General features: G+C 46.8%; 1 protein-coding gene across 3 annotated transcripts in view; it reads left to right on the top strand.

Annotated features, from left to right (window-relative positions):
- NRIP3 (nuclear receptor interacting protein 3) overlaps positions 1-9831 on the top strand; it is a 40728-nt gene extending 30897 nt beyond the window's left edge. For 2 of the 3 annotated variants that reach the window (XM_019552237.1, XM_019552236.1), the window contains exons 4-7: positions 3141-3280; positions 5234-5286; positions 5369-5466; positions 9179-9831. In XM_019552237.1, the coding sequence (XP_019407782.1) occupies positions 3141-3280; positions 5234-5286; positions 5369-5466; positions 9179-9194 (307 nt within the window). In that variant the 3' untranslated portion in view covers positions 9195-9831. The remainder of the gene's footprint in view (positions 1-3140; positions 3281-5233; positions 5287-5368; positions 5467-9178) is intronic. The other variant, XM_019552238.1, reaches the window with a different exon arrangement.
- The last annotated feature ends 377 nt before the right edge of the window (positions 9832-10208 follow it).

The raw sequence follows: 10208 nt of genomic DNA, 5'->3' as shown, positions 1-10208 counted from the left end.
TGACTTGGGGAAGTGCCCCAAGTGCCTGTACCGGGTCAAGTACCCGTCAGACTATTAGGCCTGTGTTTCCCCGAGGACACAGGGCCGAGACAGTCCCTTCTCAGGGTGATGGTGGCGATGTTACCCCCAGACTAGCGAGTGTGCTCTGGGAGAGGGGTCGACCAAGCATAAGGCGCCCCTAAGGAGGCATTCGGAGCCTGGAAGGTGGTCGGGCACAGGGAGGTGGGTGGCTCAATGCAGGAGCGCCCCCTACTGGCCCGCCACAGGCCCTCTTCCAGTCCTCTGGCACCACACCAGAGCACCACAAGTGCTAGTAAAGCTCGTAAATCTTACAGCAGAGATAGTTTACTGCACCCTAATACCGGCACGCATGTAGATGGTGACACTGTACTGTGGAACTAATTAGTCTACTCTGCAGTAAAGTGCACATGTAGATGCATCCAGTGGCTGCACCCACATGAGTGTGGACATTTGTTTCCCCGGGGACAAGCAGCAGTGGCACACCTGATGCTTGTCCCCAGGGAATGCCTGTGCCATGCACCCTCTGGCACGTGGCAGGTTACCTTGGTGGGGGTAGGAGAGGCTGGGGCCAGTACTGGGCTGACCCCAGTGGCCTTATCTGGGGTTCTGGGGGCCTCCTGGGGCTGCTGCTCAGAGCCTAGCTGGCAGCTGGAGTGTGGCTCCAGCCAGCCAAGCTCCGGGTTTGGGCAGTGCATGCTGTCCCTGTGTGCACCACCCCACTTTTTTTGCATGGGTTTTTTTACCCCAGGTGCAACCCCCACCCCAGCCATCTTGCAGTATGGAGAACACCTGATGTACAGTATGTGGCACCACAGATGTGTTTGTGGTGCTTTTTCCCCGCACAGCCACACTTGCCTGGATAGAGCCAGTGTGCTCTAACCAGAACTAGCATACGGTCAGTTTGATGACTGAGGAGCTATAAGCACATCTCTTACCACTGTTTCTCTTCCCATCACATGCTATTTCCACTAGTGAATCTAGGTAAGCAACCCAAGCTAACCTCACAGATAAACAGTATTTCTGCCAAAAAATTACATGAGCTTCTTTAACACTGAATGTTAGGTTGCAAATTTCACCGTCCCCCTCTGACTCTTATATTCTTAAAGGGTCAATGAATCAGTTCAGAGAGCCTCTGACATGGCAAAGGCCAGATTTTTACAATTGCAGAGCATCCAAAACTCCAGCTGAAGTCTATGTGAACTATGTGTGCTCCTCCCCCTCAAAAATTAGGCTTTTGAGACCTCCTTGCATGCTGAATATCTCTTTATAGTCCAAGGAAGTCAGGGGGAGTCCAGAGACACTCAACATCCTTCAAGATCATGTTATCTGGCCTCTTATTGTTTCACGAGATTTTGAGCCTGAATTCCTCTAAGTCAAGAATTTTTGTGGTTGATATCTTTTATTGAACCAGCTTCATGATTGGGATAGACTTAGATGAGCTTTTGGATATCAGTGTACCCTTCTCCAGGTTTCACAGCTACAACATTACTCCCATGCTACAATGCTGACCAGGTGGTGATGAATCATTTGGTCCTAATTCAGCCAGGCAAGGTAATTATACACTGGAGAAGCATGGAGTTTCCCAGTTCCTTGAAAAAAGAACTCTGCATCCACTGCCAAGATCATAGAGTAACTCTCAGTGCATCTGTTTGCCTCAGATTTGACAAAAACTTCCTGTCTAGATTTTTACACTACACTTTTTAGTTAGTACCTGAATGCCTATACCTCACATAAAGCATCCCAGGGGTGAACAAGTTGATGAAATGCCAGTTAACTCATAATATTATACTTAATGATGGAACCTGGACAGTACTCTTCTTTGAAGGTAATTCTTTCACTACTGAATGTGCTACATTCTCTACTATTTCCTGCTGCAGCCAGGCAGAACATGTTTTCCATCAAGTGACTATTAATGGGAAAAAAGTGTGTGTGTTATATTTTTATATATTTCTCTGGCGTGGTTTTCAGTTTAGATTGCGAGGTCATTATGCTATGGTGCTCAGCCATGCTCATTTGTTAGCAATAATGCTGGAACTCATTTGCTTCCTGTAAATAATGAAAGTAATTAATCAAAATGTTACAAAGCAATGAAATCAGCTGAAGAGGTCTTGACCGTCCTTTCAGGTTAACTACTGTAATGGGAAGCCAAAGGAGAAGAAATTCCATTTTCCTATCTTGAATGTAAGCAAGAACAAGTGGAAAGACCAATAAAAATAATGAAAGTCAGCAGCATTTAAAAATTAAAACTCTTTGGTTCCATAGCTGAGCTGGACAGCGTTGCGAAGGGCCAGAAAAGTGGCTGATAAATCTAGTTTCCAAGTGCTTACTCCCAGTTGTTTCTTCATTGTAAGAGTAATCTTCCCATCTGTAGAAAAGAATGGTAAAAGATGAGCTTTTCTCCAAGGAGGAATTATTGGTGTCCTTTAATTCCAGTTTACATTAAAACATGAATAAATTAGATTTAAATAATCTATAAACATTCCCGGAATAGACTATGTAACATAATCAGATAAGAGAAAGCACTGTGTGGCAGATACAGACTTTACAACTTTTTTTTTTCTCCAGGGGATAGTTTATTTATATATCCCCACTTTCTGTGGTACTACCTGTCAACATCTGCAAATAAACATGCTTTGCTACTTGTAAGGTATCCAGAAGAAGTTAGGACCCAGATGCAATCTGTAATGGTAGAGTTCAATTGATGGAATTCAGAGTGGAGTAGTAGCATGTACTTGCACTGGAGCTAGATTTAAGTCATTTTTGCTAAATAACAGCCCCAGCAGAGCAGATATTTCTGTCCTGAGGAAACACAGAAAGAACTCCAAGAAACAGTTTTCAATAGAAAAAAACAGCTGGGGGAGTACAGCCCAACATAATATCTTCACATAGGGCTTGATCCAACTCCACTGAAATCATTGGGACTTTTGTCATTAAATTAAATAGCATTTGGGTATTGGACGTATGCAAGATCATCCTAGATAGGCGGATAAGAAAGCACTTCAGATAATATTAACTTAATAGAAGTGAACTAAGCATTCTTAGACTATGGAGTAGTTAATGTATTCATATCCCAGATGAATACATCTCCGTTGAATCAGAGAATTGTTTTCAATGTGTAGGTTGAAGGAGCATATCAAAATGTACAACAATGAAGATGAGAAGATTTTGCTACCGTGGAACATAAGGGTGATTGGTCGGGTTGAACATTTAGCGGTTACAATGGGAACCATCCATGTGGACTGTTTTGCAGTTGTCATAGGTAAGTTGTTTAGTATTTCATGTCCAGCATATCTAATGTCAGTCTAATGAAGTGTGGTAACAGGTAGACAGTTTGTTAAATCATCAACAAATCTGAAAGTGTTTGAGCATTTTAAACATGGAGGCCTTTAATATAAGAGTGGGGATATTCATTTTTCCTACTATTGTTTCAAAGTGAATGTATTGCTAGGTCAGCAGTTCAACTCACCACTTTCTGTAGGTACAGCCAAGGCACCACCATGTCAGATTTGATGTGTTGTCCCACGTATGATACTGCCTCACTCCTGATCTTGAGCAGTTCACAAAAATATAGGGTTCAGTAGAATCCTAGCCTGGATCCAGACATGCAGGCGCGTGTGGTTTGTGGTGCTGCAAAACTCTTTGCAGTGCCACAAACCACACAAGTTGCACATTAATCTGTTTGCAGTGCTGCTCATTTGGATTAGCAGTGCTGCACTAGGATTCTCCAGTAGCAAAAAAAAAAATCCTGGAAAAAAAGAAGTGCAACCCATGCCAAAGCGGCGAGTGCTGGGATAAATGCTGAGATGGGCGAGTAGACTGCCCAGGGCTGGAGCCCCCCTGTTGAGGCACTTTGTGGCTGGCTGGGGCTCAGGGTGCCTCAAGAGAGGGGAGCAGACAGCCCCATCTCATGTAGCCATGCCCAGTATTTACTTTCCAGGTGTATAGTTATTGAAGAGCATAAATTTACTATGTCTCCACTAACTTAAACCCTCTTATATTTGTTTCAACAGATAGGAGAACATCCCCCACACTGAGGCACCCTATGCTCCAGCCAGCCACTTCCCACCTGGCTGGGGTGCAGTGCCCCTGGCTGGGGCAGCCTTGGGCTGGCTACTCCCCTGTCTCCACATGCCCCTGCACCAAGGCACTGCACCCCAGCTAGCTGCTTCGTGGCTGGCTGTGGCGCCCCATGCTTCAGCATGGGTGCTCCACAGTGAAGTCCCTGTGCTGAAGCATGCGGAGATAGTGGAGCAGCCAACCCAAGGCTGCCTTCTCCCCCATCTCGAGGCACACTGTACCCCAGCCAGGTGGGGAGTGGCTGGCTGGGGCGCATGGTACCTCAGGGCAGGGGCTTGACAGCACACAGAGATGTCCACGTGCCGCTCCCCACCTGACTGGGGCACAGGGTGCCTCAGCACAAGCGATGGCAAACCCCTGTTGAGGCACCCTGCGCCCCAACCAACTCCCCCCACCCTGCAGCACGTGGGGCAGCAGGACAATGGGTCCTGTGGCAAAGCACATGGGCAGGGGCATGCACTGCAGCACAAAGTAGCAGCACAAATTTGTGCCACTGCTATGTGAGGGCACACCCCTACTCATGTGGACCTGGTCTTTGAGTCTCAGGCAGCTCATAGGTCATCTAGTCTGGTTCCCTGCACAAATGTAGGATTTGCTATACCTAAATCAATTCAGACAGTTGCCTGTCCAGCCTCTCCTTGAAAACCACCAATGAAGGTAATTTCACAGCTTCTCTAGGAAGAACATTTCCTTGTCTCACTGCTATGTCTACTCTTGCAATTAAAAGGTTTTTCCTCATGTTTAATCTACATCTGCTCAGCAGGCATTTAAAACAGTGGTCATGTCAGATTTCTGTGGCATGTTTTATCCTTGGCTGTTCTGTCCAGTCTGCCAAGAAATATGTTGGGGTTTTTTGTGAGGGGGAGTGGAGGGAGGCAATGTGGGAATCTCTTCATCTGGTCTAAACCCAGTAAGCCCATTTTACACCAGATGACAGACTCTGGTCTCCTGAAGGTCTGAATGATGATCCCGCAGTGAAATCTATGCAGTCTATTACCAATCCATCTAGAATCATTCAGTCCCTCTAGAGACTGATATGTACTTAGTTGAACACAATTCAATACACGACTGAGTTATTTGCTAACAGCACAGTAGTCCACTATGAACTTTGAATCCAAATATTTATTTTTTACAGAAGACAATGAGAAAACCTTCTCCCTTGGGCTGCAGACTTTGAAATCTCTGAAGGTAGGAGTTTTCTGTATGAGCTGTCTTATCCTATTGCTGTTGTTGAAGGAGACGATTACATCACTTTTTATTATTCTTTCAGTGTGTCATAAATATGGAAAAGCATCATCTCGTATTGGGGAAGACGGACAGGGAAGAAATCCCATTTGCTGATAATAATTTCTCTGCAAATGGAGAAAAGTAAGTGTGTTGTTCTCAAATTGGTCTGAAATCTTGTGTGTAGGCAGACCTTGCTAAAACAGTGATCAAACAGAAAGAGTCATACAATCCCTGGTCCTGAACCAGAGGTCTTGGATAATAGAAAAAAATTTTCATTGTCGTCAGGGAGCTTTGCAACAGCACTCCTGGATTTCTTTTTGGCAGATGCTTGTTTTTTCCTAGCAACTATTGAATAGTAGAAGGGACATTTTCAAAGAAAGGGGGAGAGTTTTGACCCACTTGACACTTTTGGAGATGAACAGAGCAGCAGTCTGGCTGACTCCTCCCACCCTGCTGCAAGTGTGCACCATAGTGCAGCAGTATTATGAGATACCCTTCAAAATATTGGGGTTACCCCTTTTTCTTGTACCGACAGCACTGTTGCCCCTCTGACAACCATAGCTGATGTCTGGGTCCTGACATTTTAAAGAGAGATCAGTAATAGGGATTCTGGGTATGTTCTAACTGTAACTTGTTTTATGTATATATGGATTAACTCATAAGACTACTGTCTCTGGTATGCTTGCAAGCAGCCTTTAGAGATACCTCCAGAGTGGCCTCTGTGTTGCATGCCTGGGTTTGGCACATGCAAGCTGAAACAGGTGGGCAGGACAGGTCTCCTGGCACTCACCAGGGCCATGGTGTAGACCAGGGGTGGGCAAAATATGGCCCACGGGCCAGATTTGGCCTGCAAGGCCATTCTATCCAGCCTGCGGGGCCCCTAAAAAATTTAGAAAATTCATATTTCTCTGCCCTTAGTTCCTGTCAAAAATGATGGGAACAAAGGGCAGTAGGACCCAGGGGAAGCCCCAGTGGGCTCCCTCAACAGCAGGGCCTGCCTGGCCCCACCCCCCCAGCTGGCCTGGGACCACATGGCTGCCCCCACCAGAACAGCAGGTAAGGGGGAAGAGGGAGGGGGGAAGAGCAGGGAAGGAGCCCAAGGAAAAGTGGCCCAGGGAAAAGCTGAGCATGGTGTGGGGGGGAGTGGCTTCTCCCACTCCTACTCTCCCTGCCTGTGGCTGGCGCTCCCTGCTGCAGCCACTTACAGCCCACCTGGGGCTGCCTGCTCTGGACAGACCCACGCAGGCTACGAGTGGATGCAGCATGGGGCATTAGGTACAGGATGGGCAAGGGGCCGCTTTTCCCCTGCTGCACTCAACACCACCTTGTAACCCAGCCCCACTGCCAGCCTGGGCCTTTCATGGCTCCAGGTTTGCCTGTTGGGGCTGTGTGTGGCGACAGCAGCTGCAGCCCCCTGCCTGCCCTGCTGGGCAGTGTTTGCAACCACCGCCTGTGGGCTGCCCAGCGTGCACTCCAGGCAGGCAGCAGCAGCCAACACTGCCTGATGCAGCACGCGGGGGGGTCGCAGTGGCTGCTGCCACGCACAGCCCCGATGGGTGAGCCCGGATCCGGCGCAGAGCCCAGGCTGGCAGCAGGAGCAGGTTACAAGCTGGTGCTGAGCGCAGGGAAAAGCAGCCCCTCACTGTAGCTGCTTGCAGTCTATGTGGGGCTGCCTGCTCCAGACAGCCCTGCATGGGCTGAGAGCAACTGCAGCAGGGGGCACTGGCCATGGGGTGGGCGAGGGGCCACTTTTCCCTGCACTCAGCATCAGCTTTTCCCCGTGCTCAGCACCAGCTTCTTCCCTGTCAGTGAGCAGGGGGTAGGGGCTGTGCGCTGCTCCCCACCTGTACCATAGGGCTGGGAGGCACTTGGAGTGAGGGGGTGGGGAGCCAGTGGGAGAACGGGGCTCACACTGGTGTCCCAGGGCCAGTGCCAGCAGGGCCCAGAGAAGGGTGGCAGAAGCGTGGAGTCCCAGCCAGCAGGAGCTCTATGGAGCCAGGCCAGCTCCCCTCTCCCTGCTGGTGCAGCCCAACCTGGCTCTACGGACCCCTGCCAGCCTGTGCCCTGCTTTGGGCCCCATTGGTGCTGGCCCTGGGACTTGGTCCCAAGATGGTGACCAGGGGGCGGGGCACCTGTCAAGGGGCAGGGCCACCCATGCAGCGCTCGGCAGCTTGTCAAAACTAGGTTAGCAGCCCTCTGCCCGAAATAATTGCCTGCCCCGGTGTAGACATGTTCTGTATGTAACTGTGTCACCTGCTAACCCAGGGACAGGCAATTATTTCAGGCAGAGGGCTGCTTACTGAGGGCCACATGATAGGCAGCCTGGGGCAGATAAAAAATTTAGAAAATTAACATTTAGGGGCCCCATGGGCCTGATAGAATGGCCTGGTGGGCCGCATCTTGCCCACCCCTGTGCTAACCCCTGCCATGTTAGTACTACAGGTTTTTATAGAGTTGTGCAGGTATAGAGTTCTGGCAGCCTGTTATCATTGTGGCTCATTATTTGTGTACACCAGTGCCTCCCATCAGTTCAAGACCTAGTAGGATTGGGATTGTACCACCTAAACACACTGGATCCTTTCTGAGTCGTATGGGAAATAAATAGACCCTGGACTACTTTTATTACTTTCATAAGGGAATGTATGGAATGTAGGCACATGGGCTGACAAACAGATTAAGGAGTCAGGCCACAAGTACAGAGGTCGCCACCAAAAGCCAGTACTTACCAGCAGCTGCCATGCAACAACCTTGCAGATGCCAAAATGACAGCCCACTCCAGGAAAAGGGAAATACTGAGGTTTCTCAGAACCAAGAGCGTGGTGACTATTGGTACTTGCTGACTTCTGAATACAACATCTCTGTCTGTAACATTTCTGAGATATCCTTCATGACCATGGGGGGTCAGGCTAGATGATCTGATCAGGTCCCTCCTGACCCTAGCTACTATGAAACTCTGAAAACATCCCTTGTTGACCAGCTTGTGGGTAGTAAAATCTGTGCCATGGTCCTAGACTCTCCACAGACTTCTGGAACAGGAAGCAGTCTACTTAGGAAGAATTTTTAGTTCACTTCAATTCTTCTATTTAGTTCACTTCTATTCTATTTTAGTATACTTTCCATTCTCATTGTTGTAGCCACCTGAATACAGTGCTAGCGAAAGAGGGATGCAGGGAGTAGCCTGGCCACCACTCAAGCTAGAAGCAATATATCTGCACTGTTATGACACTGGGCTCATGGCATGAAGCAGAAGGTTTGTCAGTGTTATGAGAAACTTCAGGAATGAGGTTGTCAATGCAGGGCTAATTTTCCAAATGCAGAATATAAGGCCCAGTTCAGGGATATTTTGAAGATACCAGGAAACAGCCCTGAAATTGGGGACTGTCCTTGAAAATATGAGATGGTTGGTTGCATTACCATGTGTTTTACCAGGATGGTACCAGACAGACTGACTGGTACTACATCCCTTGCAGATTCAACCCTCCTGTTGATTGAAAGACATTTACCTGGAGTGGCTTTGCTGAGGGTATATTCTGCTGCCTCATGCCACAGCTAGGTTAGGATGGAAACTGGAGGTTGGTAACATCATCAACCTGCAAGTGAAAATATAGTGTTCCTTTCCCATTTCCTTACAGACAGATCTGACTGTAACAAGTTAATGCTGTAGTCTACTAGAATGGGAAACTGTAGGAGGTGCTTCCACTGCTGAATAGTCACTTCTTACTGACACAGGTGAAGCCCAGACTTGCAATTTTCTTTATAAGGTGTACACCTTATAAATTGTAAGGTGTAATTCTAAGGAGATTGTAAGGTTCAATTTCTTATTGACCTAAATACCTTTCCTTTCCTGTTTCAGCACATCTGAGGCATGAAGATAGATTGAAACCTCCCCTTCCCCTGACAGGAAACCCTAACGTCAAAGAAAAACTGTGCAGCTTTCCTAGATGAAACAGCAACGTATTACATTGGCAACACCTAAACTAGGCTTCATTTAAGTACACTTAATCTGTATTCAATAGCCAGTAACTTTTTAGATCTTGTCTTGTAGAGCTATGTTTTTTGAGATACAAAGATGTGCTTTTTTCTGGACTTTCCTACTGTGCCCCACTTCCTTTTGACTGGTAAGACAAACCTTATGAATTTATTCTAATGATGAGAAGAGTCATTTTTTATAGAAGCCTCATATGAAATAATTTTATTTCATGCTGAGTATAGGTTGCCAGAATTAGATTTTTTTAACAATGATTTTTTCAGCAGTTAAATATTTATATACAATAAGCTGACATCACCAGATTCAAACCAGGAAGCTAGTCGTATTGAAATATCAACCTAAATCTTATACATTGGTCAATGATCATCCTAATACCCATAACATTGTTGCTATGTAATTAGGGATGCAACTGCTGAATCTATGTGAATAGTTATATAAGTTACTAATCACGTTTGTCTTCAGACCTATCAGTATATTGCCAGCCTTCATGATTTTTGGGATTGTTCTTACAGTCTATGCTTCAGGAATGTGAAAAACATAGCTCTTTCTTTTATCTATATATATAAATATAGATAAAAGAGCTACATTTTTTTCCACATTCCTGGAGTATTGACTTTAAAATCAATACCAAAAATAATGGGATGTGGCAACACTGTATTATAGTCACTGATCAAGAATAGCAGTTCAGGAAAATTCACCAGCAGGCTGAGTCCAAAAGGAAAAAAATGGGCACAGGCTTCTACAGCAGCAGTGGTGCTGAGAGACTACTTGGCCAACTAGACTCAGCTATGAATCAAACCCTGACTTTTCTCTGAACACAGAGACTACTTCCTCAGCCTCTGCCAGCACCACAGCTCAAAACCAACTACACGTGGAACAGCCAGAAGGCTGACTG

Source organism: Crocodylus porosus, unplaced genomic scaffold (assembly GCF_001723895.1).
Source record: "Crocodylus porosus isolate Cpor-Errol unplaced genomic scaffold, CroPor_comp1, whole genome shotgun sequence".
Lineage (NCBI taxonomy): Eukaryota > Metazoa > Chordata > Crocodylia > Crocodylidae > Crocodylus > Crocodylus porosus.
Note: the sequence above shows the minus strand (reverse complement) of the source record. Positions and strands in the feature narration are given on the sequence as shown.